The 11,708-nt window shown below is 39.8% G+C and overlaps 1 protein-coding gene across 6 annotated transcripts in view; it reads right to left on the bottom strand.

The window, feature by feature from the left end:
* Positions 1–11,708, bottom strand: part of RCOR3 (REST corepressor 3) — a 30,038-nt gene that overhangs the window by 3,228 nt on the left and 15,102 nt on the right. The window contains exons 6-11 of one of the 6 annotated variants that reach the window (XM_063124020.1): positions 10,624–10,748; positions 7,260–7,338; positions 4,973–5,191; positions 3,687–3,764; positions 2,620–2,677; positions 147–262 (exon numbers count right to left, since the gene is read on the bottom strand). In XM_063124020.1, the coding sequence (XP_062980090.1) occupies positions 147–262; positions 2,620–2,677; positions 3,687–3,764; positions 4,973–5,191; positions 7,260–7,338; positions 10,624–10,748 (675 nt within the window). Of the gene's footprint in view, positions 1–23; positions 263–1,429; positions 1,709–2,619; positions 2,678–3,686; positions 3,765–4,972; positions 5,192–7,259; positions 7,339–10,623; positions 10,749–11,708 lie in introns of those variants that run through there. The other 5 variants (XM_063124022.1, XM_063124019.1, XM_063124025.1 and 2 more) reach the window with 5 other exon arrangements.

The raw sequence follows: 11,708 nt of genomic DNA, 5'->3' as shown, positions 1-11,708 counted from the left end.
AGATCTGGTACACAAAAACACACCTCATCTTCTTCATCAGTGCTCTTTCCTGATGGCACATTAGTATTTTTTGTGTCCTCCCCTAAAGCAGAGGCATCACCATTAGAAGCCAGGGTTCCTTGTTCTGCTTCCCACTCCTGCAATACCTCCTCTAAGTTAAACCGACGCCTGTAGTTTACAAAGAAGTTCTTCACTTGACCAACAGTCTTGTTGCCAATTACATCAGCAATAGCTTGAAAATCTTTACCATACTTGCGGACACCTAAAAAGGCAAAGTAAATACACCTATGAAGGTTCAAGTCAATAAGCAAAAGTCTGTATGATGTATATATGCAGAGATTCCCCTCTATAGATGACAGATAATATAAAAGACTAATATGTGGTTTGTAAATGTTTCATTTTATTGATGAGTTTTAATATTGTAAGTATCCTACTTACTATCTCTAAGAATCCCAGCCTACATCTAATCTCATTTCTCTGGCTGAATGTCACTTTAAGTAAATGATTATGAGTAAAATGACTGTTTCTTATTGCTTCCACAGAAATTCACTCTTTCATGGATGAATTGCACATCTGTTACTATGGCTAGTGTGCCACTCACTCTTGATCAGTCTGACATTCATTCTGTTGGCTGGTAACATGAATTGGGCATTTGTGGCTTACAGTATCTACCAAATTCAGTCTTTGCAAGCAACTGCTCAACTTACTGTTTACAGAAAAGACAGCTATTAGGCACATTGCTTAAGACGTCCCCAAATAAAAGAAGTGGAAGACCTCAAGAGAAACTTTAATTAACATTCTAGCTATGAAAGTCTCAGTAACAATAACATTAAAAGTCTGAGCTCTTTGAAATGCAGACATTGATTCTTAACGTGACAAGATTCATTTTTTACAGGAAACAGCTAGATCATTTTTACATGTTTTATGTAACTTCTGAAATTCTATTTACTTTTCTTTCTACTCTCCAGTTTTGTCAGTAACTTACTTTAATTTGAAGCACACTCAGAATACTGCTATTGATCTTCATAAGTGGTTTAAGTTTTAAAAAAACGGATACAAGTCAATTGGGCCCATTCAGGAGAAATCATTATACAAATTGAAATGGCCCAATTCTATGAGTTCCATGCGGCTTACTTTCAAGGAAGTGTGTAAAGGATTGCAGCCCAAGACAAACATTTAAACAACTCAAGTCTGTGTTTACACAGACCTGATTCTGTGTTTACACAGAAATGTCCTATCATCTTCAGTAACTCCCAGGAAAGCGTGCTTATGACTGTAGCGCAACCTTTGTAGCAAAATTGTCTTGCTAAAGTTCATTTTCAAAAGAATGAGTATATCCAGGCTCACCCCTAAAGGTGCCCACTAAGAGATTCTCCTGTTCTGTTGTCCAGCTGTGCATTCAGGAATCCAACTGATATTTTATACCCTCAAATTCTGATTTGCTGTGCCTTTTTAACTATTGATTTCTCAGAGGACTAGCATAAAAAATAAAGTTGTGAACATACTTGTCCAAATTGATTAAGTAACTGCATTTTAGTAAGCAACAGAAATGTCTCAAGTGTTGTGGAATTTTAGCAATTCATAAGCTAAAATAAGATGTAGGGTACAACCCTATGATTCTGGGACAGTTTCCTAGAGATCACAGGATTTTTTGGAGGGGGGGGGACTCCAGAAGCCATGGACACTGCTACAACTGTCAGAACCCCATCTGGAGTAAAAAGCAACAACAAGGAGGACAGAGAATCACAAACTGCCTCCATCACTTCTTCTGTTCTGCCATGCATCTGCACGCAGAGCACAGGGTATTTGAAGTGCTTCGACACTGTAGCAGTCCCTTGGAAAGCACAAGGTTGCTCTGTTCGCATGCCAGCACAGAACTGGAATTCATTCATAAAGTAAATTTTGCTCCTTCTTAGTAGGAAAACTCTGCATTTCATTCGCACAGCTTTTATTGGAGGGTTCCTCATTTATCTAACGGTAGAATATTATTTTAATTGGCTAGAGATTTAGTACAGCTGTGGTGGCATAACTATTCTTATTTATAGTTAATTGGGGAGGGGGGAGTATTTGCTGAAGTCAGACTAAGTTATGTGCATGCTTATAACAGCTGTGCACAAACATCAGTAGGCACAGTGTACGACTACGCACCACAAAAGTGACACAACACCCTACTTTCCTTATGAGAAATGGTTAAATCACCATCTGCTTACTTCTTTGTAGATGTCAGAAAGCTTCCTTTTAGGACTGCAGGATGTGTGCTCACTAGATGATATGGTTTATAGGAAAACTTTAAAAAAATTAATCATTTTAGAAATGTTCTGTTATGAGCCATTTTATTTTAATTTTATATATATATTCTGCCTTTGTATGTTCAATCACAATGTTCATTATTCCTTAAGTTTACTTGCCAACATCATTCTTCAATCCTTCCTATTAATCTTAAATAGTTCTCCTTAACAAGAGAACAGAACAAAATCCTTTTATTGCATTTTAAAGCTGCCATCCCATGGTGCACATGTTCTTTTAAAAGGAAAAGATGGCTACATATCTATTTTTAGAGTACTTTCGAGATTGCAAAGGATTTCAGTCTTTAAAAAAATAGTAGTAATGCTAGTGTACCTTGAACTGCAAGAAGTTGTTCTTCTGTTGTCCAACGGGCATTGATTTTTTGATTTGACTATTAAGAGAGAAAGAGAATGATAGAGCACATTCCAAGATGTTAAGTGTCTGAAAACTACAAAAGAGAATTTCAGCCATAAACACCACCTTTCAACTCTACAACCAGGATCTGCACTGACTAATTCAGTAGCTCTAATGTTTTTACAAGGGCTCTGTGAGAATTCTCAGAGTTAGGACAGGAAGTTACGGTAGACTGAGCCAGACCATGGGTCCATCAGCAAAAGATTGTCGACGCTGACTGGCAACGGCTCCCCAGGGTTTCAGACAGAAATCTTTCCCAGCCCTACCTGAAGAGATTGAACTGGGAGCCCTTTGCATGTAAAACATGTGGTCTACTACTGAGCTACAGCCTTTCCTTCTATCTGAATAGGTGTTACCCCTATTCTTTTCAATGCTTTTCAATTTCATATGACCAATAAGCATGGTGTGTTCCAATGCTGCAGAGAATGAGACAACACGTCCTTCACTGGGATTAGCATGTGCACTGGAGTCCCTTGAAATGCCACTAGGGACTGCAATCATAAGCAGTAGCATAGTCTGATTGCTGGGGAACATGGGCGGGAGGATGCTGTTGCAGTCATGTCCTGCTTGTGGATTTCCTGTGAGCAGCTGGTTGGCCACTGTGTGAACAGAATGCCGGTCACGATGGATCATTGGACTCATCCAGCAGAGCAAAAGTATAATGCTCCTCTGTAGTATATATGGGTTTTTTTTGCACATAACACAAAAACATGTTTTTAATCCCTCACATTATATGTGCCATGTATGAAATGCTGTAAATGTAAGATGGTGATTTCATACTTTGTATATTTATTTTTTAAAGTGTATTCCAGCTCATGTAGGTTTTTTGTATTAGCTTTATTTACTAGTTTAAGCAAATTTAGTTTGAACTTCACAGGTGAAAACACCTTTAGAATGTATTCCAATGCCTTGATAAGCCATAAGTAACTTAGCTCACAGCACAACAAATACAATACTAGTAATTCATTTACATTTCAGTGACTCACCTCAGGAGGTTTGAATTCTTCTATCCCACCTTCAATTTTCTGCTTAAGTGCACTGTTTACTTGTTTAGCATTCTGAACCTTGTCCAACAAACAACAAAACCAGGAATGAAAATTAGCTTACAGAATGTACACCTGTTGCTAAGTGGCTAGCTGGGAAGTCAAGCCAAACTCCCTGAGGACAGAGAATCACTTCTGAAGAGATGGAAACACGCTTTTAGAAGCCAAGCACCTCATCTTCTTCCACACACTAAGCACACACGATTGGTACTATGGGAGACTGTTTATGAAAGTTTGAACCCCCTGGATCAAGAGCTGAAGGGAACATTCTCATCTGTTGTTGTTGTTGTTATTATTATTATTATTATTATTATTATTATTAATTTATATAGCACCATCAATGTACATGGTGCTGTACAGAGTAAAACAGTAAATAGCAAGACTCTGCCGCATAGGCTTACAATCTTGGCTACCTGCCCCAACTTTTGTTGGTGTCCTGAAAGCCAACTATCCCATCGCTAGTTTCTCGTTATTAAGGGCCATGGAATAGGATCTTCCCTCACTTCCCATGATTTTAGCATGCCTGTACTATTTTGTATTTATAATGCCAAGAGGTCTGAACATACAAATGCATCTTTTTATTTAGGCATCCATATAACTATGAGTGTGAAATTATTCTTATAGAATGATAGAAGTGTAGAAACAGGACTAGCATGACCTAGTAAGAAGAGATGCCTTGCAACCCCAAGAAAAAAGCACATTTATTATTTACTATCTTTGTAGGCCAATTTCCCCATAGTTCCAATATCTATTAAGCATCAAAAATTATGCACAATCATAAAACAAGTTAAGATATAGTTAAATCATATATGAAGCCCTGTCTTAAAACTGACAAAGTAAGTTTACTTATATCCAGTATACATCTCTAGACACTTGGGAAAACCAGAACTCTTTCCCAGGAAGCCTTCTTTGGTGGACCACCCTTGGTTTTACTGGCACTTTGTTTTTGTTTTTTAAAATAATAATTTTAATATGTTTCATTCTTTGTATCTTTTGTTCACTGTTCTGGAATCTGTTTAGATGTGGAACTGTATACAAATGTAAATAAAAGTCCTAGCTTAAGGTTTTCCAGAATCAAGGCTAAACACACCAAGGGATAAATTCAACCTACAATATCACTCCATTGGCAATGTTTTGGTTTAATTGTGTTATTTGTCAAAGCACTCAGAATGGGGTAGTAAATAATAATCTAAAAAAAAAGCAAGAAGCAAAACAGTTTACTGAAATACCTGTCGCTTCAGCGAGATCAATTCCATATCCAGCTGCCTAAGCAGTGTGTTGGCTGCATTGGGGCTACAGGAAACTGCTACTACATCTTCTTGAGTTAGGTACATGCCTTTGGGAGGACGGCATTTAGAACGCTGGGAGTGATGACGATGTTGTAAACTCTGATATTCTCTTCTACCCAATCCTATTTTGCTGGACTGAACAGGCTGCTCACTATTTCCCTGTAATGTTCAAAAAGGTAAGAAATAATTAAACACCACACAGGTTTTTTTTTTTTAAAGTATTATCAGTATTATTTTCTTTAGAAAAAGAAAAGCAAGCCATTATTGACTTTTTTGCTTATCATAAGCAATGACTGTCACCTTCCTGTTTCTAATGATTCTAATCTGATTCACACAAACAAGACATCATGTGAAGGCCCCTATCATTAGACCAGGGATGGGCAACTATGGGAGGGTCCAGGGGGCATTTTCTCTCCACAGACTGCACTCTGTGTGACACCACACACTCCATGGGATGCCCACAGGAAAAAAAAAAACTGTTTTGCCATCAAAATCCAGTGGCAAACCAGTACACTCCACTACAGAGCTCAACTTTAGCTTGTTCTGAAGCTAAATCTGAGTCTTTTAGTGCTCCGAAGCATTAAAGCCAACATTTTTAAGCCATTTTGTTTTTACTGCAAAGTAGGGACTGCCTTGGGGGGCAGTGGTGGGCATGCGGCTGGTTTAGACCATGGACATGCAGTTTAAAACTGAAAGTTGCTTGCTTAGCGTTTCTGTTCTAAGGCCTCAATGTTTCTCACAGCCCATGACTACTGGGAAAATAACTAATGGGTTGCAGAGACAAGGTGGACAAGAGATATCTTGCAAAATTTCAAGAACCAGAAGGACAACTGCATATTACTTCAAGCAATACTTAACAGTACTTCTAGCCACCCTAATTTCTCCTCCATCCATCCTCCATCACTGTAGCACATGCCAAAAAATGTTTTACAAAACCTCCAAGGTATCATAATGAAAAACTATACAAGTCAAGTAAATCCACAATTTGTATGAAATTTATTATGAAAAACAAAAACAAAAGATTTGTAGCATGACATCTGGTTTAGTAGCAAAAATTATATGTAGCCCTTCCTTTACTTTCCTACTTGCTGGCTTGCATGCAAGATTGCCATGTTTGGATATAAACAACTTTGGTTCAAATTCTTTCTCAGCCGTAATGCTCCCTAGGAGACCAGGGGCAAGTCACTATTTGTCAGGCCAAGTTACTTCCTAATGTTGTGACTGTAAGCATTCTATTAAATAAAAAGTACTATGCAGAAAAAAGAAACATATTCTGTTACCTTGAACTAGAATACTGTTAGTTTTTTCAACATATATAACCACATTTTCTCCTCTCACTTGGATACTACTTAGTTTAATCTGTTTCACTTTCTTTTCAAATGACATTTTTGATCCCACCCTTACTCAAAGTTGTTTAAAGTGGTGAACACGTGTCATTTTATCTTCATAACACCCCTGTGAGGTAGGTTATTATTGTATCCAAAAAAGAGGCACTCAGTGCCCAAGGTCACCCAATGCTGGCCCCAGTCCAGTCCCCAGAAGCAGGGTATGACAAGTCAAAACCCATGGCTTCCAGCTAGGCATCCAGCAATGATCTCTGCCCCTCTCTCCCCATGAAATTGATTCATTCCTATAGCATACAGATCTATACACCGAAGAATGCCAGAAACTGACGTGTGACCCATATAGGAACTGGTATGCATGATTGTACCAGATCTCTATATCCCAATGAAGACCAAAGGAAGATCTTTCACTTGTCATAAACTTCAGGGTGATACATGTGGGTTAGTAAATTGGCTTGCAATGACTCTAGCAAACATTATGGTTATGCCCTCCTTCACCACATAGCTTGTGATAAGTGAATGGATCCTCCCTGCTGCCCTTCTAATAACAGAAGTCTAGCAAGGCGCTTCTAGGCATAGGCTGTAATTGGCAAAAGACTCATCTGTGCACAAGCACTTCCTGTCCTCCATGTGGGAAAGCAAGATTGTTGCTTAAGGTTTCTCCTCCTTCTGTGAGCTAAAATACTGACTGTGTGGGACTACCACTAGCCAAAGCAAACACACATTAGTACTAGAAAAGCACAAAAGTTACAATCCACCAAGGCTGCACTCACTAAAAACTGATAACCAGCAACTTCGCTATCTGTCTTCCGTCACTGTCAACTAAAAGCCGGTGTAAGCCAGTACATGAATAATATAGTTACTGCAGTTAAACTGTTCATTACCTCTTTTTTAGTTTCCTTTTTGGGATCATAATCACTATCATTTCCATCCATTGGGTGAGTTTCTTCTACATCATCATCACTGAGGATAGAAAGAGATTAGTGGATTTGCTTCCTTTCCCTATCTTTTATTTATCTCCAGCGTTTACTTTTGTCCTAACTGCAAATAATTGTCTTTATTTGTATTTTACATAATAAATATTCACTACAAGATGTCTAAATGCAAGTTTATAACAATGGGGATAACAGACAGACTCAAATGGAATTAAGGCAATTAAGGTTTTAAACATACATCCAAGAAAAATTAAAATCCCAAGTCTGAATAGTATAAATACCAGATTTACGGTGCAATCCTATGCATATCTACTCAGAAGTAAGTCCTATCAAGTTTGATGGGGCTTACTCCCATGAAAGTATGTATAGCATTGCAGCTTTAAAACACTTATGGTAGGAAAAAAGCAGTTTAAAGCAATATACCTGCACACTAAATATACTAAAATATTTCCTCCCCTTTATTTAAAGTATTTGTTTACTGCCCCTCATAAAATCTTATTCCAGGGCAGCTACATTAAAAAAAAAGCATACTAGTTTAATAATATACTTTACTGAAAGTTTCAATTAAATGTTTTGTTCTGTACAAGAAGTCCAGCTCTGGGTTTATTAAACACAGAAACCAGGGACTTCATATTCTATTCCTTTTCTTTTCCATGTTAGCAGAAGGCATCCACTCCACAGTGTAGTATGGAACTACAGAAGGGCAAATAGAAGGTACTACAACTAGAAAAACTGCTTGGGGGGTAGAGGAAAAAGGGAACCACTTGGCCTGTACTACAGGCACTGTGCCTTTTCCTTGTCTCATAAAACTTTGTATAAAGCAAGGTAAGAGGCTGCAATCAGAAATATTATTAGTGTGTGTGTGTGGGGGGGGGGGCACTTGCTTCTACCCTGCTGAATCTGACAACAACATAAGAAGAACCATGCTGGATCAGACGAAGGGTCCATCTAGTCCAGAATTCTGTTCACACTGGTCAACCAGCTATTGACAGGAAACCAACAAGCAGGACAGGTTCTGGGTGAGGAACATGAGCAGCTTCCCCACTGGCAGTCCCCAACTGCAGTTATACAACGGGTAGGATCCAATGGCGCCCTACTGCTGGCAGCCAGCATTGCCGATCCTGGCATGCGCGCAGCCTCTACTACTGGTGGTGGCGATGTAGTGCTTAAGAATATAAGGATAGCCATGATGGATCAGACCATCTAGTCCAGCACTCTGTTCCCAAAGTGGCCAACCAGCTGACAACCAGGAACCCACAAGCAGGACATGAGTGCAACAGCTGCCTCAGATGCCGGAAGTAGCATATAGTCATCAGGACTAGTAGCCACTGACAGCCTTCTCCTCCCCCTTTTGAAGCCATCACTACATATTGTGGTAGTTAATTCCAGAGTTTAAATATGAACTGTGTGAAGAAGTACTTCCTTTTATCCATCCTGAATCTCCCACCAGCTTCATGGGATGACCCCAGATTCTAGTATTTTATTTATTTATTATTTATTTATTTATTGCATTTTTATACCACCCAATAGCCGAAGCTCTCTGGGCGGTTCACAAAAATTAAAACCATAATAAAACAACCAACAGGTTAAAAGCACAAATACAAAATACAGTATAAAAAGCACAACCAGGATAAAACCACGCAGCAAAATTGATATAAGATTAAAATACAGAGTTAGAACAGTAAAATTTAAGTTAAAATTAAGTGTTAAAATACTGAGAGAATAAAAAGGTCTTCAGCTGGCGACGAAAGGAGTACAGTGTAGGAGCCAGGCGGACCTCTCTGGGGAGCTCATTCCACAACCAGGGTGCCACAGCGGAGAAAGCCCTCCTCCTAGTAGCCACCTGCCTCACTTCCATTGGCAGGGGCTCACAGAGAAGGGCCCCTGTAGATGATCTTAAGGTCCGGGCAGGTACATATGGGAGGAGGTGTTCCTTCAAATAACCTGGCCCCAAACTGTTTAGGGCTTTAAATGTCAATACCAGCACTTTGAATTGGGCCTGGACCTGGACTGGCAGCCAATGAAGTTGTAAAAGGACTGGCGTAATGTGATCTCGCCAGCCAGTCCCTGTTAGTAAACGGGCTGCCCTGTTTTGTACCAGCTGAAGCTTCCGGACCGTTTTCAAAGGCAGCCCCACGTATAACGCATTGCAGTAATCCAAATGAGAGGTTATCAGAGCATGGATAACTGTAGCTAGGCTATCTGTCCAGATAAAGGCGTAGTTGGTATATCAACCTAAGCTGATAAAAGGTACTCTTTGAAAGAGGGAGAAAAATGTATCCCTATCCACATGTTAGTTGCCCTTTTCTGCCCTTTTTCCAGCTCTACAAAAATAATATTTTTTTTAGGTGTTGTGACCAGAACTGTTGAACTGCTTCCAGGGACAAGCCCGCAAACAACTGAAAATGCAAGTTTGAAGGGGCAGGTCACGCTTGCCAGAAACTAGCATTTCCAATTGTTTGGGTGCTTTCCCCAAAAAGTGCTACACTGCTGCAGCCAGTGGTAGGGGCCAAGTGTACAGAGGCAGCAGGGGCAGCCGCACCCATACTGGACCACTGGTGCTGGCCACTAATGGTAGGGCACCGTTGGATCCTACCCAAAATGTCTGCTTTCAAAGCTATAAAAATGCATAGCCACACCTTCAGAACAGGCTTTAGAAATCCCAGTTCAATTAAATAGGGAAGTATAGCAATAGTGTAAAACACAACTGCTGGTCAAAATATATCACAATAACAAACATTTGCAATTGTCTGTGCATATGTGTTCTGGGAAGAAGATGTACATCTTCTATATTTCACTAATTTTCATATGAAACAATTTTAAATGTTTCTACACATAAATGTTATTTGGACATACAATGCATAATTTTAAACAGCTCTCAATCGCTGCATTGGCTGGAAATCTCAATTAATTTTAATCCTTTCTGCAGAAGTTCAGATAATTCACTCCTTCAGGTTTTTTATAGCAGAGGAATCGTGTGTGTCTGTGTGCATGCATGCACACTCATGACAGGTGCTGCATCAGTAAAATCATTTTTTGTTGTTGTTGCTGCTCATGACTATAAGAATACAAAAGTGACTATTGTTACAATTCTGGAAATCCCGGTTACAATAACGTGAAGTGGAAGGTTCCTCCCAGATGCACCAACAAATTTTGCACCCGCCTAGCAATAGCAGAGAAACAATAGCATGGAATAACATGGCTTGCATTAAGAATTAATAAATAATAGCATAAAAGAAAAACAAACAAAATATGAATAAAAAGATATCTATATATGAGCAAGTTGCTATTTTTAAGATGTTGTGTTGCTTACCTGTCCCCTTGATTATTTCTGTTAGCCAGCTTCCTAGCTTGGCGGTCCATTAAACTGGTTCTAGAACGGGTTTTCTTCCAGGAGTAGTAATATTTTACAAGGCTTGCAATCGTCTTGTCTGGAAGCTAAAACATGCCAACACATTATGTAGCATTTATGCTATGAATGAAATAAGGTGGCTCATTGTCTTTTCTCAGATTTGAGTCAAAGTTTTAAGCTAACAGAACAGGGTAATCACACACACACACACACACACACACACACACACACACACACACACACACAGAGGCCTTAGCTAGACCTAACAATTATCCCAGGCAAACGGAGGAGTCGTCCCTGCCTGCTCCCGGGATCCCCTGTGTGTCATTTGGATGCACAGGGATGATCCCAGGATGATCCCGGGATATAGAAATGGTCTAGCCATGGCCAGAGAGAGAGAGAGAGAGAGAGAGAGAGAGAGAGAGAGAGAGAGAGAGAGAGAGAGAGAGAGAGAGAGAGAGAGAAATGGAAATGGGTTCAAAATCATGTTTATAATCAGAAATGTAGATCAGCTTTCCCCAATATGGTGCCAAACTGAAGGGCATCAGATTGACGAAGGCTGTTGTAGATGCTCCTGAGAATTAAAGAAAGCCTATGCTGAGATTTAGGGCTCATCTATACCAAGCAGGATATTCCACTATGAAAGAGGTATGAAAGCAGTATAGAAAAGGCAGGAGCCACACTGCTGCTTTATAGCAGTATTGTAGTGCACTGACAACTGTTGGGGCCCATTGACACATACCATATACCACTTTCATAGTGTTATATCCTGCTTGGTGTAGATGTGTCATGGACCCCACAGTTGTCAATGCACTTCAGTACCACTATAAAGCAACAGTGTAGCTCCTGCCTTTTATATACCACTTTCATACCGCTTTCATAGTGGAATATTGAGAGGCCACCAGTGAGGGAGGAAGCAGCAGCCAGGCACCTCTCCACCATGCCTGGGTCCAGCTCCAGCTGAAAGCCCCCTCCTTCCTGCTACCAACTGTCTCTGCAGAGGCCACCAGTGAGGGAGGAAGCAGCAGCCAGGCACCTCTCCACCG

This window comes from Elgaria multicarinata, chromosome 4 (genome assembly GCF_023053635.1).
Source record: "Elgaria multicarinata webbii isolate HBS135686 ecotype San Diego chromosome 4, rElgMul1.1.pri, whole genome shotgun sequence".
Classification (NCBI taxonomy): Eukaryota; Metazoa; Chordata; class Lepidosauria; order Squamata; family Anguidae; genus Elgaria; species Elgaria multicarinata.
Note: the sequence above shows the minus strand (reverse complement) of the source record. Positions and strands in the feature narration are given on the sequence as shown.